The 25580-nt window shown below is 35.8% G+C and overlaps 5 protein-coding genes, 1 long non-coding RNA gene and 1 other non-coding gene across 12 annotated transcripts; 2 read left to right on the forward strand and 5 right to left on the reverse strand.

Moving 5' to 3' along the window:
• Positions 1–757: 757 nt before the first annotated feature.
• Positions 758–3132, forward strand: LOC111810426 (protein CURVATURE THYLAKOID 1A, chloroplastic-like). The gene is made up of 5 exons (XM_023697159.1): positions 758–1039; positions 1279–1709; positions 2527–2631; positions 2765–2836; positions 2922–3132. The coding sequence occupies exons 1-5, from the start codon at positions 892–894 to the stop codon at positions 2979–2981; spliced, it is 816 nt and encodes a 271-aa protein (XP_023552927.1). The 5' UTR covers positions 758–891; the 3' UTR covers positions 2982–3132.
• LOC111783088 lies at positions 2148–2238 on the forward strand. The gene has a single exon (XR_002813278.1). It is a non-coding gene; the product is annotated as a small nucleolar RNA snoR128 (small nucleolar RNA).
• A 586-nt stretch (positions 3133–3718) lies between the features above and the next one.
• Positions 3719–6703, reverse strand: LOC111808997 (40S ribosomal protein S4-3-like). Its single transcript, XM_023695289.1, has 5 exons — positions 6605–6703; positions 5775–5852; positions 5504–5684; positions 4729–4826; positions 3719–4383 (listed from the first exon to the last, which is right to left on the reverse strand). Exons 1-5 carry the CDS (start codon positions 6605–6607, stop codon positions 3949–3951), a joined length of 795 nt encoding a protein of 264 aa, XP_023551057.1. The 5' UTR covers positions 6608–6703; the 3' UTR covers positions 3719–3948.
• A 1004-nt stretch (positions 6704–7707) lies between these two features.
• LOC111798517 (putative DEAD-box ATP-dependent RNA helicase 29) lies at positions 7708–14071 on the reverse strand. 2 transcript variants are annotated; one of them, XM_023681739.1, is made up of 11 exons: positions 13527–14071; positions 11719–12880; positions 11552–11609; positions 10714–10815; positions 10479–10524; positions 9708–9787; positions 9523–9575; positions 9258–9339; positions 9072–9128; positions 8749–8887; positions 7708–8367 (listed from the first exon to the last, which is right to left on the reverse strand). In XM_023681739.1, exons 1-11 carry the CDS (start codon positions 13903–13905, stop codon positions 8153–8155), a joined length of 2373 nt encoding a protein of 790 aa, XP_023537507.1. In that variant the 5' UTR covers positions 13906–14071; the 3' UTR covers positions 7708–8152. The 2 variants fall into 2 exon arrangements, with proteins under 2 accessions (XP_023537507.1, XP_023537498.1); XM_023681730.1 differs by having other exon boundaries at positions 7708–8373.
• Positions 14072–14416: 345 nt separating this feature from the next.
• Positions 14417–17642, reverse strand: LOC111789216 (probable tRNA N6-adenosine threonylcarbamoyltransferase). Its single transcript, XM_023669951.1, has 4 exons — positions 17465–17642; positions 16039–16616; positions 15451–15606; positions 14417–15221 (listed from the first exon to the last, which is right to left on the reverse strand). Exons 2-4 carry the CDS (start codon positions 16591–16593, stop codon positions 14880–14882), a joined length of 1053 nt encoding a protein of 350 aa, XP_023525719.1. The 5' UTR covers positions 16594–16616; positions 17465–17642; the 3' UTR covers positions 14417–14879.
• An 850-nt stretch (positions 17643–18492) lies between these two features.
• On the reverse strand, positions 18493–19514 carry LOC111809080 (zinc-finger homeodomain protein 1-like). The gene has a single exon (XM_023695429.1). It carries the CDS (start codon positions 19391–19393, stop codon positions 18689–18691), a length of 705 nt encoding a protein of 234 aa, XP_023551197.1. The 5' UTR covers positions 19394–19514; the 3' UTR covers positions 18493–18688.
• Positions 19515–21698: 2184 nt separating this feature from the next.
• On the reverse strand, positions 21699–25513 carry LOC111799478. Of its 5 annotated transcripts, none has more exons than XR_002815884.1 (3): positions 25297–25513; positions 24556–24631; positions 21699–22209 (listed from the first exon to the last, which is right to left on the reverse strand). It is a non-coding gene; the product is annotated as an uncharacterized LOC111799478 (long non-coding RNA). The 5 variants fall into 5 exon arrangements; XR_002816035.1 differs by lacking the exon at positions 21699–22209 and adding an exon at positions 23656–24311; XR_002815949.1 differs by lacking the exon at positions 21699–22209 and adding an exon at positions 23656–24316.
• Positions 25514–25580: the final 67 nt, after the last annotated feature.

Below are 25580 nucleotides of genomic sequence, written 5' to 3' on the forward strand. Positions count from 1 at the left end.
AGTTTCCGTTAGTGAAGTAATTTGATAGATTATGGGCTAATTATAACATTTAAAATTAGAGGAATTAAATTTTAATTTTTTGTAATTTAATCTCACTTTTCAACATACTTTACATATTATTTTATATATTTTTAATTTTTTTAACTGCCTTATGCAAACAAAACACCCTTGTTAAGTAAAACCAACTGTGCAACTAGAATACGAGAATCATGTGACATGGTTTATTATTATTGTTATTATTATTTGTTTAATATCAACTATTTGGTTTATTATTATTATTTTTAAAATTATTTGTCATTAAATGATATACTGACTTATTTTGCGAATCTTACACTATCTTTAAATGTTATTATTGCAACGAATAATAATACAGTAACAAGTAGCCCTTTGTTAATCTAATTGTAATAGAGAAGTTAGAACACTTATTATTATTATTTTAATTTTATAATTTAACTTAGAACATGTGAATTTTGGAGCGGATGGAATTTATAAAAATAAAATAAAATAATAAAAGAAAAAGGCAACTTATGCAAAAGAATAATAATAATCAATATCTCTATTGATGATATTTAACAAAGAACAATGAGTCAAATTTGCACTAAATAAACATTGGAGTATGGTTGAAAATTTTGTAATTGAATTTGATGTAAAATGTCACTAAAGAACCGTTGGGACTATTTATTTATATTTATTTTTAATTAAATGTTTGTCTTAATGTTAAACCCTAGCTCTTCAACGCCTTACACCAGCCAAGTGATGAGCTATATATGGCTCTCATCCTCCCATGGAGCCCTCCCCTCCTCTTCCAATGTATAAGAAACACTCGTTCCTCTACCAACCCCATTTCATCTTCGATTTCACCCACCTCTTCACAGACTCCCCTCTCCCGCCATGGCGATGGAACTCTGTGCATGCCGCCCCATTTCCGACCTCCCCGTTTCTTCTCCCCTTCTTGCCAGAAACCAGCTGCTCCGTCCCAAGTGCGCGCTTCCTCTCAAAATGCCCGTAGCCTCGCGTCTTGCTCGCGGCATCCACTTTCGTATGTTTTCAGTTCATTGCATTCTCACTCTGCTATCTAAAATGAATCCCTAGGTTTTCGGTGTGGTGTTCTGTACTTTTTCTGTTGAATTTATGTGCGTTTTGTTTGTGGTTTTTATTTTGGATTGCTTTGCTTGCGTTGTTCTTTGTCGATTCTTATGGTATAACGATGAGCTGATTCGCGATTTCCGTTGGATGTACGTGGTTTTGAACTTTTTTGTTTTCTGAATTCTCTCTTAGGATATCGTCATTTTTCTGCTTCACTGCCGAGAGCAGCAGCCTCTGATGATTCATATGGATCTAGTTCATATATTACTGAAGAACGCGACAGCGCGGCGGTCTCGGAAGATTCTTCTCCTGCTTCTTCGGTCGCCGTGGAAGATTCTCCTCCTGCTTCTTCAGTCGCCGAGGAGAACCTTCCCGCGGAGAATCTTTCATCTGACGAAATTGTGAAACCTGAAGTGCCTAAAGAAGAACCGGTTGAAGACGCGCCCGTTGTAGCGGTGGAGGATTCTCTATCTGCATCTTCAGCTACCGTGGGAGATTCTTCTTCTGCTGAGAATGTTGCGTACAAAGAAACTTCGACAGCTGAAGAACCCAAAGAAGAACCTAAAGAAAAACCAGTTGAGGTTGCGCAAGAATGGACGCTTGATTCATTGAATGATCTGAAAGTAAGAACTTTTATTGAAGCCATGTGATTTATTCTTTTGCAAGTTAATCGTGTTGACCCGTAAGTAAATGTCTTTTGCCATCTCTTTTTTATCTCAACAAATGAGTGCAAAGCTACTGAGATACCCTTTTCAAATTTTTTGGATCACTTGGCTTTTCATTTTTCAAATCTTTTGGATTGCTTGCCCTTTGATTTATCTATCTATTTCTGCTTTCAATATCTTCCCATAGTCTGGACTATGGCTTGATTCCACCGTAAAATACCTTCCTTGGGTAACTTGGACGATTTTTGTCTGTGTGTTAACTATTGAGAATTTGGAGTCCTCTTTTTTTTAATATTTTAATTTATGGTGCTGTTGCCTTCTTCTTTTTAAAAATGGGTTTTGGTTTTTCCCTGCATGCGTATTTCTTTCATTTCTCGTATGACCTTTCGAAGTTAGTTGCAGTGATGATATCATCAAACTTGATAGTATATACAAATGCTACATGAAAGGTCGACAATTATGTCGACCTGAGCGGTTAATCGAGCAACGTAACTTCTCTAATTGTTTTTTTTTTTTTTTTTTTTTTTTTTTTTTTTTTTNTAACTTCTCTTATTATTTTGTTGTCCATCAAAGTTTCTGTGTCTTCAGTCATAATAGGAAATTTGCTATTTCGAGATGGAAATCAGTATTTCTTATTGAAGTTTGAACTTTTATAGCTCTTGTCAATTAGGAAACACCATTTTGGAATAACTGATATTATAATGTATATGTTTTCATTTTTCGGTTTGAGATTGCTTCATCCTATGAAAGGTTTGATGGTTACTTTTGCTCACAGCTCGAGTCGGTTGATAAATACAGTCTTGCCCTGTATGGTGGTGGTGCCTCTTTTGGCCTCTGGTTGGTTTCAGCCGTTGTTGGTGCTGTTGATTCCATCCCATTGGTGAGTAGTTCTCACTTTTATCTCTGTAAGATTTTGTATTGGATTAGAACTGTATGAGTAAATTGTAGGATGTCATCAATTGGTAAAGTTTCTTAAGGCAAATTTAGAACCGTGCGTTCTTGTAAATCTATAGGTTCCCAAGTTGTTGGAAATTGTGGGGCTTGGTTACACACTGTGGTTCGCGGCTCGCTTTCTGTTATTCAAGGTAATTGCCTTCTGAACTGAAATCCTGTATTTTTTCTTTTGTTGTGATAAATGAGCTAATAATTTTTTTTGTTGCAACCTCTCAGGAAAGTAGAGACGAATTGGCTGCCAAGATTGATGAGATAAAGGAGCAGGTTATTGGTTGAGATTGACGTCTCATTCGGTCTGTAAATTTTTACTGTTAAATCTTAGGTAGATAGTTATGTTTGCATAGATAGATATCTTGGATGTGCTGATGAACATAAATGATATAAATAATTACATTTTGTTTCTAATGAAGCACATGTTACAACGATAGAATCTTGTTTTACATATAGGTATTATAAATAACATAGGAACGTGAATTAGGGGAAAAAAATCTTATTACCTTAGAGTATATCAATGTTTGATATTTTTAATAGTTATAATTTTTTAAATATATCTCATCATATTTTCATAAAAGTAATGTGCTGTTGTTATTATTATTTTTAGTTAATATATCCATTTATGGGAGTCAGAAAATTTGACCTTTGGACTTTTTCTGTTTTTAAGCTTTTACTTACTTTGGAGCAAAGAACCAAGAATTTCTTCTTCTATTTCGTAACCAATCCAAGAAAACTGAACCCTACTTCATTAAAGCATTCTCTTAAAGTTTGTTGATAATCGTACTTAATTACAACACATCAATAATCAAATGTGAGATGATACACGTTAATGTTCCTAAACGAAAGATTTTTATACCATTGTCCCATCTTATGGTAACAAAACCAAATTTCATACTCATTAGTTTAAACAGAAAACTCGACGCATAAATAACTTCGAACAACCAAGAAAACTTCCTATCATTTAAATACACGTAACAAAATAGAACATGACAAATGTTCCTACATTGACATTTTGACAATTGACTTAATTTTTAAACTCTCATTTAGATTGCAAACATTAACATGAAACTTTTAGAATGACTAATTGTAGCAGCCACGCTAAAATTAAAATGAAAATAACGAAACAGCGGTTGGGAAAAACTTACTAAAACAAAATTTGAAACACAAATTCAAAGAACAGACTCGTCAGAACAATCTAAAATCAATAACCATAAACAATGTCTTCTTCCAACCTTTTCATTAAAGACTCCTAAGCTGTAACTGCCGCCTGGCTTGCAAGCCTCTTCCTAGCCTCTTCGATGATGGATAACTTAATACCCTTGCCCTTAGGTAGGGATAGCCATGGCTTAGTACCCTTACCGACGGTAAAGACATTGCAAAGACGAGTGGCAAATTCGTGGCCGGTGGCATCCTGGACGTGGATGGTCTCAAAACTTCCCTTATGCTTCTCCCTGTTCTTAATTACTCCAACTCTTCCACGATTTCTTCCACCAGTAACCATCACAACATTACCCACATCAAACTTGATGAAATCAGCGATCTTGTTGGTCTCAAGGTCGAGCTTGATGGTGTCATTGGCCTTGATGAGAGGATCAGGGTACCGAATGGTACGACCATCATATGTGTTAAGATATGGAATGCCCTTCTGCCCGAACTGCACAGAACGGACTTTGCAGAGTTTGTACTGCATAAAGAAACATGAAAATCAATGTGAACAATCCAATATTTTCATAGACCAATGACAATAATGTCTGTAAGTCGTTGAAGAGGAAATCCATTTTCCTTCCTAAAACCCCAGGAGTTAAAAGAAAAATGCAACTACCTAGAACAGGTAAGCAGGAAAAGACGGAATGCTTCTTTTTTTTTTGACAGGAAATGACAATCGAAGCGGAGAAGTTCTAAAGCTTATTCACAGATTTGTGACAGCTACACATGATGTGATTTACTTGTTTTCTGATCCCGAGAAGTCATGTTTAACAAACAAAAAAATAGAAGATAAAGTTTGATATCAAATATATAGGTAACTAACCTTTGCCTCCTCATCCCTCACAGAGTGAAGACGGAATCGACCTTTGGTGTCATAGAGGAGCCGGAAATTCTCATTTGTTTTGGGAATTGATACAACATCTACCAAGAAGGCATCACAAGGAAAAAAAGAAAATTCAACTTTAGCATGGACAGAATAATAATCATATAAAACAAACATTACACACCAAGAAAAAAAAACACTTTGTCTAGGTGACAATCACACCATAAGATCGTATAATCAGATCAATATATTACTGACTATCTTCTTCAGAATTGGCAACACAAAATTAGAATGCACATCGTATGTTATCTAGACATAATGTTATTCACATCCACATTCTAATATCTATAGTAAAAACAGTTTGGTATGTTTATTTATAATAATGGGGGCTAATCTAATCAAATAATAAAATTTAATAAAGGCAGTACCAACTATTCAATATTTTAAAGAATCAATTCCATAAAAAATGTAACAATTTATAGTAATTCACGAGATGAAACTAACAATAAGGCTAAAATATTACAAAATGTGGTCAAGCTAGGAAATGGAAGCATTCCTGAACCAGACCGCAGTTCATGGCCACTTGCCCCATTCACTTCAAACATGATCTCCGTTAATAATACATCATCCTAGTCTCATTCATCGACAGATCGATAATGACTTGTTTAAGTTTGTCAAGACAAGTGATGCCTAAAATTATGCAACGAAGAATGGCACTTTCATTCAATTATTAAGATTAGAATTAAATTAAGAAGATAAAAGGTAAGCAGAATACCCATAAACCCAGCTGGGTATGTCTTATCAGTTCTCACTTTCCCATCAACAAGAACATGTCTTTGCATTAAGATTGAAATCACCTCACGATAAGTGAGAGCATACTTCAATCGGTTTCGTAGGATAAGAATCAATGGGAGGCATTCCCTTGATTTATGAGGTCCAGAGGAAGGTTTGGGGGCCTACAAAAAGATCCGATAAATGTCAAAAATAGGTAACATGTTGAACAATAGCAAGATGTAAACTGAACTTGAACTATAATTTTGACTCACAAATGCACCACCAAGTTTGTCAAGCATCCAATGCTTCGGAGCATTGAGCCTCTTCAAATGCTTCTTCAATCCCCTTGCCTGTGGTAGAAATAGCCATTAATTCCAAAGGTAATATTATATATTCCCAAGTCCTAACACCAAAATGCTAGACAGAAGAAAGGACACATAGATACAGATAGCATGAAGCCAAAACAAAGAGCAAGGAACATAGTAACTCTGATAAACATCTTGCATAAAATCTCGAGCCATAAAATCTTTAAATTCATGTTAACAACATTACAAAATTAGTTGAGGTGTAAACTAGTTGGAATGTAGAACTAAACGAACATGCAAACTAGTTGGGATGTACAGCTAGTGCATTACTGAATAACTAAACGTACTTTGTTGTTCTTATTTTGCAGTTCAAAGTTTACAAAAGGTATCGCTTACAAAAACATGAATGCCCTAAGAATATATGCAGGCACCAGAAACATACAAACAATATATAACTTACACGGATTCAACTCAACCAGATAGACCAACCACAAACACAGGACGCCGAAATGTACATAAACCACCCAACCATGAATCTCATATGTCAGTGCCCAATAAATGATCTCCAAAACAAAATAAGAAGCGCATTTTCAGATCTCGAGATAAGAAAGGCAGATTCAAGACGAACTTATAACAGCATACCTAATACTGATACAACAGGCTACAATTCAACAATGATCGGAAAAAAAAAAACCAAACGAGAACAGAGAGAAAACTGCATTGAAGTTTATCAACCCGGATTAACAAATATCAAATGCAAATTAGGAGGAAGAAGGTTCATAGAAACATCTCCTTACCATGGTTTCGAAACAAGGAAGGTCGCCTTTGTAGAAGGCCGAGTGAGTTTGCTGCCGCCTCTGAAACTCCTTGGGGAAGAGAATTGGGGTTACGTCGGTTTCACTTTAAATAAGAGAAGGGCTTAGGGTTTTTACGCAATTTACCAAAATGCCCGTGCGTGGGTACGATTGCAGTGACACGTAATTCCATTGGAAAAAATAAAATAGAAAAGGCCTTATTATACATTAAATTACTGTATTTATAACTTTATAAACAAAATCAATTCAAATTAAATAAATTTAGCTATATAGTTATTTTAAAATGTAATGTATATATATATATTTTTTTTAGATCTGATAAATTGTTAGAAGTGTTGGTTTTTTTTTTAATATCATAGAAATTTATAAATATATTTAAATTTGAGTCAGCTTCCATTTTATCAATATCTTTAACTTTTTACGTCATATTTACCATTTAAATAAATTGATTGTATTTAGTATCAAATGTTTCTGAGTCGGGTTAAATTATAAATTTGGTCTCTATAACTTAGAAGGTTTGATGAAACATAACAAGATGTCTTTATTTTTAAAAGTTATTAACATATTCTCTAGCGATGTCCACAAGATGGAGGGAGATGGAGAACACCCTTCTACCTATTTGGGCACAACCTCAATGCAAGCTCTCCATGTGAATCTAGTGAGCCCTACTCGAATTTGAACTTCAACATTGTTGTGGTTCATGGCTCACGATGCAAGTAGCCATATATTAGTTTATCTGTCGACTAAGGGTTCAAATCTATTGTTTTGAACTCCTTTGTTTATTCTACGATGCATATATAAGGTCATTTGGGTGTTGATCAGTACGTTTAATTCATTCCAAACTTGATTTAAGTTCTGCAATCGAGGATTACTAAGCATCAAAATTTTCAGTTTAATGTCTAAATGTTGTTGATCTTGCTTAGGAACCACTTGTATGAATTTAGGAGTATTTATACAAGTAGTTTCTACTTGTCCCGTCTAATAGACTGTATAGCCCCAAGGATCTTCCGTGTGCCAAAACTAATTTCATGGATTGAAACATAAGGACTAATCTAACAAGTCAAAAACATGAATTACAATAGGAGTAGACCCAACCAAAAAATACATTAGAATTCAAAATATAAAATTCAACCATCTCTAAATGGATAAGCTAAACACCTACTACTTTTCTTAAAATTGAAGGTATAATAATCCACCCCGTATTGGCTAGTTGAACTCGACCAGAAGCATTTAAAGACATTACAAAATAGGCCGAAAGAAAGCAGCCTCTCATAATTTGCCATCAGACACCACATGTGTTCTTGAACTACTAAATTCTATGGGGAAAAAGGATGACAGAGGCATTGAACATAAATAATGAAGAGACACATGAAATGGAGGCATGGAAACTAAAAATCTTTACTTTTCCTCTACTTTGGATTAGATCGGTATAAGACCATGTAATCAGTGTGAGAACTTCTAAGTCTCCTAAAAACGAAGTGGATAGAAAATCTTCCCTCTTTTTGAGCAAGACAAAGCTTTTATTTCTTCCTACTTCGCCTTTCCTCGGTTTCCCTTTTTACCAGATTTCTTTTTACCCCTTTTCGGTTGGTTCTTCATGGTTTGAATTCTAGTTGCCTTTTTCTGTCGTTCCTTCCGAATTTGATCGAGATTTTTAACTTCAGAGCGCACATGAGCATTAGGCACTGAATGCTGGTTTTTGCCGGATCCAAACTTTCTTTTATTTCCCGAAAATCGCTGATTTCCTGCACCTCATTTAGCAGACAAAAATAAGCAAAGCTGAAAGCCACCAAAACGTTTCTTTAGTCTGTGCTTGTTTTCAGATCATCGTTGTTTTTCTCATCATCATTTCTCTACTATGTGTTTCGTGTTTTATCTTCCTTAAGAAAACATTGGAGTTCTTAGCCAAATTCTAAAAAACAAAAATAAGTTTTAAAAAATTACTTTTTAGTCTTCCAGATTTCGTTTAGCTTTTAAAAACATATGAATAAAGTAGATAACAAAACAAAAAAAAACCTATGGGTGGAAGCAATATTTATAGGCTTAATTTTCAAAAACTAAGAAAACCAAAAACCAAAAGGATATAAAAAGAGACCTAACTAAATGAAAAGGAAGAAGTCTATTACCAGCACGGTTCATGGCTTCACCATCGTGATCTCCCAAACTTATTCCTTTGAGAGAGATCTTATTATGTGATCGTTCTTTCCATTTCTTGTATATGCCGGTCTTGTTAGTTTTTACTTTTGCACCACTTTCTGTCTTTATCTGTGAAATTTATAGAAGAAAATAGCTTCATTAACATTATTCCTAAGATCCTAGAAATTGAGATGTAGAAACTTGATAGAAACTCAAACAATGTATTATCCCAACATCCTGACTATAAGCTAGAATCAATGTTGAAAGAAATTTTTAAATCAACACCCAATTGGTAAAAGAGTCAAGAACGCACCTTTCCACTGGCTGTGACCCGATCCCCATTGTTTAATTTCACATATTTCTTGCCCCTCTGTCACCAAAAAGTTCAAAAAAGTTATAATGACTAAATTTTAGGGTAACACGAACTACAGTTATTCATGCTAGGTACCCACATAACTCCTATGTTTGGTACCTATGTTTACTCGTGTTTGAAACCTACCTTATCCCAATGGTATACAGATTTATGTTTCTGCATGCCAGAACTATCATCAGCGACTAGATCCAGAACAGCATTATCCAACCTAAAAGAGATGTACTGTTAACTGTTATCGAATATGTAATATGGGAAGAGTAAAAAAACATAAATCTAATCCCCTTCTCTTCAACGAAATTGAAAAATTAAAACAGTAAAAAATGATCTTCAAATGACAGGCTGGATAGCCCCTACAGTACTCCTTTGTTGGTTAGTGGTACTAGTGAAGTACCTGTTGGACCCAAAACCTTGATCGCCTTTTACTGCTAATCCTGCTTCTGTATGCTGGGTCAAACCAAAATGCAGGTATAAGAGTCAGCATGATTATTCTATTTACATTTCTCAACATCATAAGAAATTCTTATAATGGATGTTTTTCTAAAAATGAAAAGGGCCAGTAAATGGCAAAAGCCCTACATGATTTGTTGGTACGGAATTTATGTAGAACTCCTCGTCTTTGAAACTTGCAGTCTTTCTTTTTTTTAATCCTCGAGTTCCTAAAATATGGAAAAAAAATATTCAATCAGTTATGAAAGCAAGAGGTCATTATTTAGCATGAGAAAAAACCATGATAAGAACATGTTAAGAATTTATTTGGCAAAATCTGTTCTTGCGGCAATAATCCGAATGCTGCTAACTATCCATCAAGAATGCATTTAGACTTTACTCGTTTAAACCTTGAAGAAGAGAGGATATCTTAGGCACCTTCTAGTTAATTCTAGAAGTAATACCTTGTTACCCTAAACTCAACGAGAGTTTCTTTGACCTTGAAAAAAAGAAGTCAGGTGGATAGCCCTATCCTATGGAAAGGCACAAGCCACACCAATGTACCAGTACCACAAGTTTAAGCCTCAAGATATGTCTTCAAACCACGTGCACATACAAAAAAAAAAAAACTGTTCCATTATTTTCTAACTCTTGCCATTCATCTGTTTTGATTTCACCCTCTTTGTCCCACAGCCCCCTCTACATTTTTGTAACTTGCATGAAATCTCATTGGAACTCAAATTAGATTGAAGGGCATATGAGCGTCTGGGTAACAATCAACTCTCATATATAAAAGTAATTTCCAATTGATTTGGGTAGCATTCCATGCTCACATCACATACACACTCTTCAAATGAAATGACATCAGTCTCTCTTCCAGTTGCCATGGGGAAGGGGTGAGAAAGAGAGAGAATGACATACCTTTCATATTCTTACCCTTTGGAGAAATGTTTTCCAACGGGAGTTCCTGAAATATGAAGTACATTTTAGGCATAGCAAGATATTCTTTGAAAAGAAAAGCATAAACATAATAAATTTCAAATTATGTATAAATCATCATCAGGCAGATCAGACCTCCGTGGGTCAAAAGCCCAACAATAAGCTTTTGCTACTCACTATGAACATTTAAAATTAGGAAAAGAAACTCAAATCACACCTCCTCAACGTGCTTGGCAGAGCGTTGCTTATGAACTAAGTTAATGACCTCCTCATGGACAGCTCTCTTTCTCTTCATTACATCAACCCATTGCCTAGGACCCTGCAACAATGCCATTATTGAAGAAATCATTCGACTTCCATCAATGAGGAAAGCAAAAAACCTAAAAATTTAATTATTATACGAAATGGAATTAAATAAGATAAATATGTAAACATTCTAATTTGAAAGTAAAAGAGGGTTTCTTTTATAGGAAATAATTTCATCAAGTCATCACATTTATTTGTACAACCCAAGAATTCAACCCACCAAATTTATTGTGATCTGAGGTTCAAGATGATATTTTGAAACATTTAAGAGTGAAGAGTGAAGAGTGAAGAGTGAAGAGTGAAGTGTGAGAAATATGAATTGAAGGGAATAAAAGCGATGGAAAATATTTCGAACATAAAAGATCTTTGAGGAACCATACTTTTTGTTTCTTCTGCCTGAAGCTCTTTCTCTAAATAATTTTGTAATTATACTACATCACCCATCACTGTTAATAGTAGATTCTATTTCATAACTCATTGTCCTTGTTTAAGGACTTTTCCTTCCTTTATTTACATTACATTCGTCAATACAATTCTCTCTCACAAACAGGATACATAAGCAGTATTTAACACGTCAACCCGAGATTGTCATTCTATCTTCATCAACACAAAATGTTGGTTCCTTTAAACATTGCTTATATATAATAATAATTAATAAATAAAAAGCTTATAGATTCAGCAAAAGACTGTCATCAAAGTATTTAACTAACAGCCACAAGCTACAAAAGTCACAAAACTCATAAACAAACCTGTCGATGCTTTGACTTGGCAGTTTCTCCTTCAGCCTCTAGTATTGTCTGCTTGGGCCTGGTGCAAATAAACAATTGTTCCAAGCATGATTGACCAGTGCAAAACTAATTTTTGTGGAAATGTTAAGCCTACTACCGAAAAAGGAAAGCAAGCTATTTGCTTTAACCTGAATGTTTTTAAGCGCTCTGAGAAAGCCAATGCCTTTAATTCACCACCTTCTAGTATATTTTTGAAGATTGGATGCAATCCTTCACGAGGTAAGTCCTTTGCTCTTCTGATAGACTCTTTCGAAGGTAGTGGTTTTGACTTTGAATACATACGAAATGCATTTGAACAGGTTTTCTGCAGAGAAATCAAGTCAGCTGAAGAATCAATGGTTTCTCTGATTCTGTCGGAAGCAAGATCAATAACTGTCTGAGGGAGACGACCATATACAGTTTCTCCACTTGCAATTGCATTGTCTATTTTAGAGAATACACCCTCCTTATCAAGTAAGACCTCCTCTTCAGTAGGGGCAGCTCTTATAGGTTTTGAGAGAAAAAGATGAAGATCTAAAAGGTTGGGAAGATCTTCAGAAGTCACAAATGAAAATGCTGCACCAGTTCGACCAGCCCTTGCAGCTCGTCCAACTCGGTGTACGAAGATTTTAGGTTTTGGAGGGAAGTCCCAGTTGATAACATTATCAAGCAATGGGATGTCAATTCCCCTAGCTGCAACATCAGTCACTATTAAGAACATTGTTTTTCTTGCCCTAAATCTTGATATATGAATCTTGCGAGCATCTTGGTCCATTTCACCATAACATACAGATGGCTCAATACCTTCCTCTCGGAACAAGACATTTAAAAACTCTACATGATGCCGAGTGGATACAAAAATCAAACTTTGTTCATCGGAACTGATTTTCTCTCTGACCAAATACAACAGTGCAGCATTTTTTTCTTCTTGACGCAAAGTAAAAAAGACAAGCTTTAAGTCAGGGCTAATCTTATTATCTACATCAAGGCGCACAAGCTGGGGATCACGAAGACCAGCCTTTGCAAACTCTGCAAGAACACTTGGTAAAGTTGCACTAAAAAGTAAGGTCTGTCGATTCTCACTCAGTTGTGCAAGGATTTTATGCAACTGCTCAGCAAAACCCATATCAAAGAGACAATCAGCTTCATCAAAAACCACATATTCCACAGTGCGCAAGGTCATGTCATCAACCTCAGACAAATGGTGCATCAACCTTCCAGGAGTGGCAATTATAATATCAGGATTTTGAGCCAATTCTTCAAATTGAGCTTCCATACTATCACCGCCAACCAATAAACTAATTCGAAGATCTGCAGCAAATAATAGATGATATTTAAATCTGAACATCTCTGTAAAGTAGGAGAATTAATTTACAGATAGAGGATCCTCTCTCCCCTTTCTTTTCATTATTGAGCTAAATATCCTAAGCAGGCAGGGCATAAAATGCAAAGACATAGATCTTATTGAGGGTTTCCAGGAAAGGAGAATATTCATCTTTCTCACTCAGCAATTTACAAATGATAGTAATTTCTTTTGTCCTCGAGTCCTTTATTAATCTAAATCAAATTCTCATCTTTGAGATCGATTGCACAAAGAAAGTATAACACGAGCCACTTTGTTTCTTATTTGGAAAGAAAGTAATACAGGAAGCAACACTAGTCAGTAATAACTAGGTTCAAGGCCGACACGCTTAACTAAACCAAAATTGATTCTAATAACCAAGTAACAAAAAGAATTTCTACGTACAAGAAACCTCCAAAGTTACATGCTCAATAGAGACATTCTTCAGATGTTTGGAATCGTCCAATTGTGATGCCATTAACAATAACATAAAACGTTTATAAACCAGTGAAGTGAAATATGTTCCAATCGTTATTTCAGTTTAAGAACATACGAGATAACTCATGCCAATACACATTCAAATCACAATAATTCAATTAAGAGCACTGAACTGACCCGTGAATTTTCCAAGTTCCTTGGTGAACTTGAGAGTCTGAAGCGCCAAGTCCCTGGTAGGAGACAAGATGAGAGCCCTAACACCACCCTGAGGCTCGTGCTGTTTAAGCCGTTCCAGCATAGGCACCAAAAAAGCAGCAGTTTTACCTGAGCCCGTCCGTGCCATGGCCACCACATCGTTGCCGGAAAGAATGAGCGGCATGGTTTTCCTCTGAATTGGAGTGGGCACTCTATAGCCCTTGCGCTTGATTCCCCTGTAGACATTGGGACTGAGACCTAAGGACTCAAACCCTCCAGACTTTGCCTTCTTCTGCTGCTTCTCTCTTCGCTTCAGTTCCGCTTTGGAACTCACATGGAGAGGCTCGTCCTGCTTCCCCATAGAATCCCTCGAGTTCGCAGCAAATCGTCTACGACCAAAATCAGTGCAACGCTAGGAGGGAGGAAGCTGCGGCAACACGTATGGAAGAAAGACGATGTTGGCGGCGGCGACACAGAGCTGCTGAAACGGAGGAAGGGTTTTCCTCTTTCTTTTGTTAATCTTTTTATTTTATTTTAAAAATAGGCTCAATTTTTTTTTCTTCTTTTAATTTTTATTTATTTATTTATTATTTTAACTATTTTTTTTNTACATTTCAATATTTTGTCTATTAGTTTAATTTTGCATTACAAAAGAAAAATATTTTTTTATTAAAAAGCTAAATTTAATGAATTGTTTTATATTTTGAATGATAATAAAATTTTATTATTAAATGTATTTATTGTTATTTATCTGAAAATTTGCATTTGAGTTCTCTCTTAGGATACAAAACCATTTTCAATTTTATCAATTTTATTATTAAATGTATTTATTGTTATTTATCTGAAAAAAAATAAATAACCACTTGAAAAGATAATCCAAACCAAATAGACCCTTAGAATAATCTTTACAAATAAATACATTAGTTCATTCAATTGGCCATCAAAATTACAAGGACAAAAAAAGCCAAAAACTGAGAGAGTGAGTGGGACAGAGATTATAGAACCTATACTAGCAAGAGTATCAGCCTTTACTACTACTAGCTGCAAATGCTGAAGTACTTCGCACCTTCCTTCCTTGTCCATTATGTCAGTGAGATCTTTACCTTCAGAGTTGCCTCTCTTTTGCTGTTCTATTCATGAAGGACCTGTAAATACCATTTACAAGTTTAATCCTAAAGAACATTTGCCCAAGTTTTCAATAATGCTATTATCTATAAGCCTTCAGGGAACATCTAAAGAGCCATGGAATATCCGAAGAGAATTACGCCTACAAACACATCTAATTTCCATATCAACTATTATATCTTGCAGAGAATGAGGGCGGCATTTGATGGTCTAGACGTCTTCTTCCATGAGCTCAGTCCAATCCTTTTTCTCTCTCCATATAGCATGTACTTCATCGGTTCGAAACCGTTGGGTGAATGTTACTTCCTCCAATGGTGTCGACATGCCATGTGCCCAAGCAAGAAGACCAGTATATGCAATCATTGCACCATTATCAATACAATAACGGTCATCTGTTGCAAATAATCTTCCTCCTCTCTCAGAGCACATTATTCTCATCATCTCTTGCAAGCGCTCATTACAACCTACGCCACCCACTATAAGAACATCTTTCTTGTCGCAGTGAGCCATGGCTCGTTCTGTGATTTCCACAAGCATAGCAAACAATGTTTCCTACAATACAGAACGGCGCGTTGAAAGGGATGAAATAGCATTTGTAAGTAATTTTACGGAAGAATGGCAAGGTCAGAGTGGATAACAATTCTACAAATGAGCTGAAAGTTTGAGATCATCTATTATAGAGCAACAGCCCAATTCACAAACTTCGCTTAGTTACAGAATGGCCCAAGGTTTGCAGTTCATCCAGAAATGGAGCACTATTAACATAATAAACATACATTACCTGTAGAGAGTAGCACAAGTCAGCAGGAGTACACTCGTTACTTTTTAGTTTCTCCTCAGCAGTTGCTTCAATATAACTTAATATCCCACTGAATGATACATCCATCCCTTTGACTACATATGGAAGTTCAATAAACTTTTCTCCCTTCTTTGCAAGCTGTGGACACAGAAAATCAATCGAGGGAGTCAAAGAAACCATTTTTCACACATCATTTAGCAGAAGCATTTGTTAGGATTCAGAAAATTAGAAATGAAAAAGTACACAATGAGCATTTTCTCTCATAATATCTCTCCCACCTTGAAGATAAGACTATCAGTACAAATTGCATCTTCAAATATTTCATATGCATTATAAAAAGGAAAAGGAAGTTATGCGTGCAACAGAGGAAGCAAAGAGCATTACTTGATTTATTATATTTGAAACATTTTGGTTAAAAGGCGCGAATAAGACCTATCTAAGCTTTTTCCAACCCAAGAACGTAAGAGCTAAAAGTTTTCTTTTCAGACTCCCTACGCTATTAAGCTTCAACGCCCTTTCAATCCCAATAATCCAATGAAAAGAATAAATGGAATAACGAAAAATTTACACCTGTTCAATATTGTATCCAGGACTTGGGTCATTGGATAGCGTTAGGACTCTTGCAAACCGATCCAAGCAATTTCCAACGGCAATATCAATAGTTTCCCCAAAGATTCTATACCTTCCTTCACTATAAGCAATCACCTGAGTATTCCCACCACTAACATACAAGACAACAGGATCATCAGCACCCGTTACAATCCTTCCCATCTCAATATGTGCAACGCAATGATTAACAGCAACAATAGGCTTATTCCAAATCTGAGAAAGAACCCTCACAGCAACAGCAGAAACTTGTAGAGGAGCTCCCATGCCAGGCCCTTTAGTGTAACAGAGGCAGTCAATATCCTCTGGGGTAATTTTTGCAGTTTCCAGAGCAGACTTAATCAACGGGAGAATGTGCTCAAAATGGTGATGTGCAGTTTCACGAGGAAGAAAGCCATGGCCCGGAGGTGTAATGTAGGTGTGACGTGGGTTTGACAAAATGTTGCCATCTAATGTCACAACCCCAACACCAATCTTGTTTGCTGAACCCTCAAAACCCAGTGCTATCATTTTCTTCATTTTCCAACAGATTCAAGGCAGCCCTGTTTAAAAAAAAAAAAAAAAAAAAAAAAAAAAAAAAAAAAAAAAAAAAAAAAAAAAAAAAAAAANAAAAAAAAAAAAAACAGTTCTGAGAAAAGCATGAAAGGCATAGATGGGTAACAAGAAACCAGACTTTTACCTAACAAAGTAAGTTTCATTAGACTAATTCAAAGAGAAAAACTGAAAAGTAAGAACATGAAATTTGAAGCTTGTATGATAATCAAAACCCAGTACATAAACTACCAGGAAAACAAAGACCTTAGCTGAAAAATTATCAACATTTGTGAAGCATATCATTTAATCTTCCCTAAAGAACATTTTGGTCCCTAGAGTTTTAACTGTTTACAAATTAAGATCATTTAAATTTTAGATTAATTACAAATTTGATTAGTTCAAAATTAAAATTGAAGTCTTTTAACGACAAAACTTTATAGCTACCGATTAGAAACCAATCTCAAATTTCAGTGACCACTAAGAAATCAATTTAAAATTTTAGAACTTTAATTAAATTAAATTTACAAATACTAAATGAAAGCTGAATTAAAATTTGAGGGGCAGAGAAGTTAGTTTTGAAAACTTAAAAGAATAGAACAAAAACTAAGTTGAAATCTCATATCTCATACCAGTATTTTACCCTTTAATCTCCCTATAGAGGTCGGTTTCTTTGGTTTTGCTTGAACCGGAAACCAAATTGAAGATTTCAGTTTTAGAGTAATGACAACCAAATCGTTCTCCGGCGTTAACTTTAAGCAAAGCCGAATTAAGCCAGAACAATGGGCTCAGTTTTTTCAGTTCAGTTCGAACGGTTGGAGTTTGAAAAGACTGCGCGGAAAATAGAGAAGTTCATTACCTCGATAGAGGAGTAGCCGTTCGCCGCGGCTTGTGAGGGAGGCAGACGATTAGCGACAGCAATGCGGAGGAGGGGGAGAAGAGCGCCGGCGGCAGCGCAAGAGAAGCTGAGGGCCGTCGAGGAGAGGAAGGCAGCGGTTGCTAACGTCAAAATCTAGGGCAGTTTACTTCCAGTTAGACTGCAATAAATGACAGAAATGGAATGGCCAGCAAACGCGGGGTTGAATGGGCTGCAACGGGTGTTGGGCCTAAATAAGAGGCCGCCCTTTCTTTTATGGCAACGCACAATTTTATTTATTTATTTATTGGTCCTCCAAGTTTCAACATGTGTCTAAAAAACCTCCGAAATTTTAAATTTTAATTTTCTTTATAATAAATCTTTAAATTTTAGAAAAACAATTACTTTAGATTTAATATTGTACATGGAACTAAATGAATTTATAAATTCTTAATATATTCAAATTTTAAAAAGTTTAATTAATGTATTATGTATAAAATAAAATTTTATACCTAATATCACTTTAAACCTTTAATTTTTATTTAATAAATCGATAATTTCTTTAAAAAAAATTATAAATTTTGTTAATATGACTGACTTTATATTTATTCATTAAATTCTTTCGAATCATTTTATTTAACATACTTAAAAATATTCTAAGAATTTCAGGTAAATAAAACATATTTTGTTTATTTCCGACAATAATTTTATTAAATTACTTAATTTGAGTTATCTAATTATTATTAATTATTTTATTTAAAAAAAAAATAATTTAAATTTAAATATGTGTGTTTCTAATTTATTTAGTAATGAATATTAATAATTATCGGTTTTAATGAAATCATATAGTTTTAATTAAAAATAATTAGTTGAATAACGAAATTGAAGAATTAAAAAATGATTATTATAATAAAATATTTAATTAGTGTTAATTGATTATGGTGCACTAATTAATACTTAGAATGAGGCTTATGCAACAGCGAACATAAGATTAAGAAATTAAACACATAATTTAGTCGAAACCCACAGACTAACGCAAACAGATTAATCTGTTGATTTGTTGATTTGTTGAAGCAAACACGGTGTCTAGAAAAACAGAAAATAAAACAAAAAGAAAATATTAAAAAAGCTTAAAATGAAGCAAACAGGAAGCAGGTGATAGTGTGATGATATCACGAATTTATTAAGATCGAGGACAGTTTTTGGGAAGTGAGGCTAAAGAGTTTGTTACGAGAATTTGTTGTTTTCAGACTCCTTACGAAACGTGTTCTTGTTGTTATGCATCCAAACCTTCAACACTCGGCGTTTCACCCCGATTTCGTTGCAGAATTCCATCACCGCCGCTTCATCGTTCTTTTGAATGCGCCAATCCAGCTTCTCCGCCATCACCAGCATCTTTTCCTTCTGCTCCTCCGTGAATTTTGTCCTTACCCGCTTTCTGCATCCGCCGTCTCCACTTGAAGGCGATGGGAGTGCCAGCATTCGTCGTTGGGGTGCCACGTGGAGGTAGCCAGCTGGAGCACGCCAGTAGGGAACGAACTGGGCGGTTGGTGGTGGGTTCGATAAGATGAACGGTGGTGATTCTCCGTTGTCGTCGTTGGTGGTAATGTCTTTGCGGTGGAAGTTGCGGTGGCAGTTGCAGGCGGCGCATTTGAGGGCGTCGAGAGAGCCGTTTGGGCCGGCGGGCATGAACTCGCCGCAGCCGTCGATGGAGTGGCCACCGATGGCGACGGCGTGGTTTTTTAAGCACTCTTTGTAGAGGGGGGGAGGAGGGGGGTTGGAGTGGAGCGGAGATGGGGTTTTGTTGAGGCGGGAAAGTGGAGGAGGAGGAGGAGGAGGAGGAGGAGGGGTTTGGAGAAGTGGTTTGTCGTAGTTTGTTGGAGCTTCCATTTCCATGTCTTCTTCTTCTTCTTCGTGATCCTCGAAATCCATTTCGGGCTTCTGCGACGGAGAACGGAGGAAGACAAGGCGGAGGAGGCGGAGGAGGGTTTTAACTACGCTCAAGTGCACCCACCGGCTCTACCCGGTGCCGGTATGCATGAAATGAAGGGGATTTGGGATGAATATTTTTCATTTGATTTGATACTTTATTTATAGCTTTTTTTTAATTATTATCATTAATAAAATAATATTTCAAATTATTATCACCATTGGTTGAAACTATATTTTAATTCTTTTTAAGAAAATATGGTCGAATTTGGAAGGTTGTTTCTCTTTAATCTTTATGACGTAAAATATATTTTTCTAAATTATTCGAAAGTATTTCGAGCTTGCTTCAGTGCGTGAAAAATGTCATTATGCACTCACTTTGATAATATAACGCTTACCTTCCAAAAAAACGAATTTAAAATTAAATAGATATATATATATATAATCTTTAAATAATATAGTTCACGTGACCTATATACATGTTAAACGTGAAGTAGTTAATGTACATGTTAAACGTGAAGTAGTTAATGTCGGACCTATTAGAAAAAAAGGTGAAAAACTAACTATATTAGACTAAGTAGACACCATAATAGATTATTGAAAATATTTTCTGAAAGAAATGATTTTTTAACATTATTTTAAATTATTTTAAATTTTATTGTGGTCTCTTTTTTTTTTTTATCCTTCAAATTATTAATAAAAAAAATTAAGTTAATAATTTTATTTAAAACTTAAAACCCAAAATAGAAAGAAAAAAAAAAGTGGAAAAGTTTAGAGGGTATGATGTGAAGATAATTTATTTATTGTGTAATAAAGAAAGAAAATGGGTTTAGAGCTGAAAAGAAGTGGAAATGCTTTTGATGTTTGGGACAGAGTTGGGAATGAATCAAATGTCGGAATCAAACATCACATAAAGACAAACCAAGGAAATCATTGTTTGGTTGATCTTGTTGATTTTGAATTATCATTTTTTATTGTATAAATATATATATAAAAGTATTTTTAAAAATTGAATTTTGGGTTTCTGCGTTCCCACGTCGTTATGTTCATAACAAGAGAATTTTGTATCAAAAAAATGGGAGCAAGTGAATCTTGTGGAAGGATCTCCAAATAAAAATAACTTACATTCTCCCCTTTCCAACAACAACTTTATTCATTCTTTTTTTTTTTTTCTTCAAGTTTTCTTGACTCATTACGAATCGAATGAGACGAGATATGGTTTGAAAATATATGAAGGAGAAGAATTAGAACCTTGCCATCACACTGTGACCTCATGCTTAAGTCACGTAAGAATTAGCGTCAAATAAAGTAAAGGAAGGAGCCAACCTGAATCCAAAGCGTAAAGTACAGGTTGTTAAACATAAAGAAGAAAGAGAGAAAGAAATCAACGGGTGGGAAGCAATGGAGTGACATCATTACTCCACCGGCCCTAACCTACTAGCCTATCTGAGTTTATGATCATTATAGCTACGGTTTTAACATGCTAAAATAGTGACCTAAGATCTCTAGACATGAATGTAATCTATTCACTATTTGGTTATAAAGAGAACGGTCTTAAAATTGATCTATTTCAAAATTCATCTGAACATCTATTTTGAGTCACATATCTAAAACCATATATATTGCATCACACCGTGAGATAAACTCTTTGACCTGTGTGTTCATTCTAACTCGCACGCGTAAGTAATGTGGCTTGAAGGAAACAAACTCTTTCTTTACCTTGCACTAAAAAAATGAAGCTTTGAATGTAATGTTAGATTCAGAAGTTGTTCTTTTTATCCAAAAAAAGAGGCAAAAGATAGAAATGGATGGATTGGAGAGAGAGAGGGAAAGGAAAAGGAAAAGTGAAAAGAAAAAAAAAAGGGCTAAAAATGTAAATTTGTATACAAATTATTTGTAATGAGAATGATGGGTTAAGAAGACGGGGACAATTTGCAAGTGATGGTTGCAGGGAAGGAGAAAAGAAATGGTAAAAGGGAGACCATATTTCAAAGGACAAATGAAAAGGCAGAGAGACAAATGATTACGCAAATTCAAGCTCCACAACCAAGTACAAACGGTGCAAAAAACCATGCTTCTTTAATTACACAATCCCCATTTAAACGCTCTCTTAAGTATCGAAATCGAAATGTGTCGGGCATATTACCATGTCGATGCAAGTATCTTCCATGTATTGCAGGCTGACTTAGCTCTTAGGTTTGTCACTTTGACTCGAGAGGCTTATATGAATCTATGTTTGGATTTTTCGTGACAACCTAAAAGTACAGTAGAATTGGATTGTGAATACTGTTTCGAGAGTTTGGGTTGTTCCGACCAAAAAAAATCTTTGTTAAGATATATAAGTAATATACTTGGATAGAATTTAAAGTTGATGAAAGAGAAAGAAGATGGAATCCCACATCGGAGAATTTAGGAAACACACCATAATACAAACAGAAGAAGACAAAAGGAAAATGGGTTTCTGTCATCGGCTGCAAACATTTGAGTTGAGAGACAAATGAGAGAGGGAAGGGCAGGGCAGGCAGAGATGGATGTATAATAGAATTGTTTTTGTTGTCAAAATCAAAACCATTCTATTGCCCGTAAATTTCTCCTCCTCCGTGTGGCTGGTCTTGTCATTTTCACCAGCCTGCAACTTCAACGCCCCCTCCCACTTTGGCCTTGCTTTGTGCTGCTGCTCTCATCCGTACTGTTTATTTGGGAACCCACCTCTCTGCTTCTGCTATTTTCACAACAGATTTGGGCTTTGTAAACTTTGTGTGATTTCTTAGCTGCTTTCCTATGGCTATGGCTATGGCTACGGCTTTATGGCTTTATGGCTGACATCAAAGCACAAAACACTGCCCATCAGTCTTAGTGTACCTCACACAAACGGTTGCTTGCAACAGAAGGCTATTGTGAACAGTACTGTTGCTAAATATGTATGCACATGAGATTTTCTTTTGAAAAATGGCAACCATTGATGTGGATGGGACTGTTTGATCTGGGTTATTAACTCGCTTTATAAGCACCGACTGTTTAGTTGTGAAGAACATTTATGAACTCTTTGTGTAGTTGGTGGCTTAATTAGTTTAGGTGAGACATGGGAAGGGAGAAGGCTGTCTAAGCTGAGTCACTTTGTTTTACTCAAACAAGGAAGAGCAGTTTAGCCTAGATGAGTCCAAGTTGATGAAAACTTCAAACCCTCTACATCACCCACAATTTTGGCAACAATGTTATCGGAAGCTTAGTAGGCAATGCAGAGAGCGTGCTCCACCCTTAGCTCTATCAGGGGTGATTAAGAGGAGTTCGACTCCTTTGTCGTGGTTGTTCGATGAATCATCGATGCAAAGAAGAGGAATTCGACTCCTTTGTCGTGGTTGTTCGATGAATCATCGATGCAAAGGTGTCAGACCTTGTCCATTCTCGACATTGGGTGCATTGGTGATGATAGTGCAAGGAATGAACATTCTAATTCGTAGTGTAAGAATTAGAATCGTCTTTGAATTTGTTTAGAATTAAACAAAACTGAATGCTAAACAAACATATATTGAAGTAAATATGAAGATATTTTTGGCGGGTCTTATTGAAAATCCTCAACATAGAGTTCCTGAATATGGCTTGAACACAAAACCAAAGGCGTGTGAGAACTATTCCAAGAGTAATTTAGGTTACTTTACTTTCTTGTCATTCATCGGAGAAGTACATTGACATGCTTATAAAAAAGAAAGACTAATTGTGATGGTCGAGTAAAGAAAATGTACATAAATGAATCAAGACTAATATTAATATAGGATGGTTGATAAATTTTAAAAAAAACTGGAGTTACTACCTATACCAATAAAGTATATCTTATTCTTAAGTGGCTCAATCATAGAAACTTCAATTTTGGTTAGATCAATTCTTTGCTTAGATCAATCCTATGTTGGGCGACCTCCTAGAAATTTTCTTAAGAAGCATGTGAGTGACGACAAAATATGCTAAAAGTACTCATGTTAATATGCAAGTAGGTAATAGGGTCATATCGCAAGGGAAGTAGGGAGAATGTTGGGGTTATTAAGTGTCGAATCTGAATTTCTAATCTTAGTCATGGGCTGTTACAAAATGATATCAAAGCGATACCTCTCCTAGTAGGATGTGGTTTGGAGAAGAACCAAGGTGGAAGCTAGTAGGCATGTGATATCCAAGTAAATGAGTGGTACATGAATGAACCGAAATGTTAAACGTGTTTTACTAGAAACAATTCTGTGTTGGATGATATTCTAGGAATTTTCTTAGAAAATATGTAAGTGAAGATGAAACATGTTGAAATGACCTATGTTGGTGAGTTTATATTGACAAGAACTCCAATTCCTAGCGTCGATACACAAGTAGCATCTCAACGCTGCTTGTGCGGGACGTTTGGCTTGTAGGTTGCACATAAAGAATGTCTAGATGCTCTACAAGCGTCTTGACACTGTCTTTAGAAAAAAATGGTTTGAAATTCAGCTTTGTTTGGCTAAACATTGCCTAGTTGAATATGAATATATCTTTGAAACCCGTCCCCCTTTGCTCTTTGCTGATACAAAGTCTCTACCAGCTCCAACAATGAATTTTGCAGTCGGAAACAGAACCCCACGAAACTCTAGATCACATAGAAAGGAGAAATTTAAATCAACTCACTGTATGCTACCAGCTCCATCAGCCACTGAATTTCTTTTTGACAATGTGCAGATCCGCGAGGGCGAGATCGATTACATGTGTCATGAACCCAAAAACAGTAGCACTTCTTCTGCATGGCTGCATTAAACTTTCGTTTGGTGCTGCTCCTTACAGCTAGGTCATGGGTCATCTCCCTTCTCTGGCCCAATACATACCTCATCAACTAAATTCTTTTAGGCCTCTCATTAACCATCCCTTTCTTCTTAGTTTCTTAGTAGCCATTTCTGGTATTCTATTCTTCCTTTCCTTTTTGAAAAAGAAAACAAGTTTATTTAGATAGGATTTGTTAATCCATGATCCCCCAGTGATTCCTAGAGAAACCAGATAATTATTGTTTAGTCCACTTAATGTGACGTGGAGTTCATTGTCCACTGATTCCTAAAGAAACGAAAAGAAAACATTGGAGCTACCAGCTACTTCATGAAACTTTGATCCTTTTGCTTTAAACAGCAAATTTAATGTAAAAAAGGGCTTGGCGGATTTACCTCGGCTGCCATGATAGCCAGATTTCAGATGTTGTACCAGCTGCTTGCCATTCTGCTGCCGATGCTGGAATTCACTCTGTTTGAGTCACAAACGTTAGGTAACTCTTGTTTGTTTATCTATTAGTAATTAGTCAGAACTAAGGGAGCAATGCAATGCTATAACTTAGAGAAGTGGGAAGGAGTTGAACACAAACGAGAGCTGTTTAGTAATAAGAACTTAAGTAAAGCTTGTATAAGTGTGTTGTAAGAACGCAAGCAGAAGTTTCAATCTAAAAAAAAACTCCACTTTTGGCATCATTCTGAGTAACCATGGGCATTAATTACACCCAATTTTTTCTTTTGCATGAAAATATTTCAAGAAATGTGGAAAAACCTAAACGATTCTACCCCAGCCAAACTTAACATCCAAAAAAGAGGAATTGATACTAACACTTCCTGTGCTTTTATTTTTTTTCTTTGATGTAGGAAACAGAGTAATCTTCAAGCCATAATATGTGGAGATGTAAGTTCTCCAAGAAGGCATGGATCGTATACTTTCCCCACTACCTGAGTTTATTTGATTTTTTGCGATTGGTTTTTAAAGAAGGAGGGCAATAGTGATCACAATTATGTGGAATATCTGGAATGATTACAATCAATTAAACCAGGCCAAGAAGCACACAACTTCAGCAGATATTCAATCAAGTCATATTCAGAGCGATTGATCGATTATTGCAAGAGTTTCAAAGTGCAAAGACGAACCTAAAATTGGCGAGAATCAGAGCATGTGGCCCGCCGGACGACTTCTGGAAGCATAGTGTCAACGCCGCTGGTGTGAAGCTTAGGGAAGAGGAGGCCTGCGATCGGAAATCTCGATTAAACCGAGAATGGAGAGGAAGTCGGCAGACTTCCGTTACATGGACCGGGAAGGGGAAGGGGACGGGGATCAGCCCAATTACCCGCCCTATCCCCGCTTTTCTTTTACCTATAATTCATTTTTATAATTTTATTCTAGCTCATAGCTTTTTTATTTCAAAATTGAGCTT

Source organism: Cucurbita pepo, chromosome LG01 (genome assembly GCF_002806865.2).
Source record: "Cucurbita pepo subsp. pepo cultivar mu-cu-16 chromosome LG01, ASM280686v2, whole genome shotgun sequence".
In the NCBI taxonomy this organism is placed as follows: Eukaryota; Viridiplantae; Streptophyta; class Magnoliopsida; order Cucurbitales; family Cucurbitaceae; genus Cucurbita; species Cucurbita pepo.

Bases quoted from the DNA above. Each gene is read 5' to 3' on its own strand.
- LOC111789216 (XM_023669951.1), bottom strand. From the start codon at position 16,593: ATGAAGAAAATGATAGCACTGGGTTTTGAGGGTTCAGCAAACAAGATT. The intron at 15,607-16,038 runs GTGTAAATTTTT...CTGTGTCCACAG, and splicing joins CTGGATACAATATTGAACAG to CTTGCAAAGAAGGGAGAAAA. The intron at 15,222-15,450 runs GTAATGTATGTT...TCTGTATTGTAG, and splicing joins ACTTGTGCTACTCTCTACAG to GAAACATTGTTTGCTATGCT.
- LOC111808997 (XM_023695289.1), bottom strand. The intron at 5,685-5,774 runs GTGAGTCAAAAT...ATCTTTTTGTAG, and splicing joins ACAAACTTGGTGGTGCATTT to GCCCCCAAACCTTCCTCTGG. The intron at 4,384-4,728 runs GTTAGTTACCTA...TTCTTTATGCAG, and splicing joins TGAGGGATGAGGAGGCAAAG to TACAAACTCTGCAAAGTCCG.
- LOC111809080 (XM_023695429.1), bottom strand. From the start codon at position 19,393: ATGGATTTCGAGGATCACGAAGAAGAAGAAGAAGACATGGAAATGGAA.
- LOC111810426 (XM_023697159.1), top strand. From the start codon at position 892: ATGGCGATGGAACTCTGTGCATGCCGCCCCATTTCCGACCTCCCCGTT. The intron at 1,040-1,278 runs GTATGTTTTCAG...ATTCTCTCTTAG, and splicing joins TGCTCGCGGCATCCACTTTC to GATATCGTCATTTTTCTGCT. The intron at 2,837-2,921 runs GTAATTGCCTTC...GCAACCTCTCAG, and splicing joins CTCGCTTTCTGTTATTCAAG to GAAAGTAGAGACGAATTGGC.
- LOC111798517 (XM_023681730.1), bottom strand. From the start codon at position 13,905: ATGGGGAAGCAGGACGAGCCTCTCCATGTGAGTTCCAAAGCGGAACTG. The intron at 9,788-10,478 runs GTATGTCATTCT...TCCATATTTTAG, and splicing joins AAAGGGTAAGAATATGAAAG to GAACTCGAGGATTAAAAAAA. The intron at 8,888-9,071 runs GTGCGTTCTTGA...TAAATTTCACAG, and splicing joins GGGTCACAGCCAGTGGAAAG to ATAAAGACAGAAAGTGGTGC.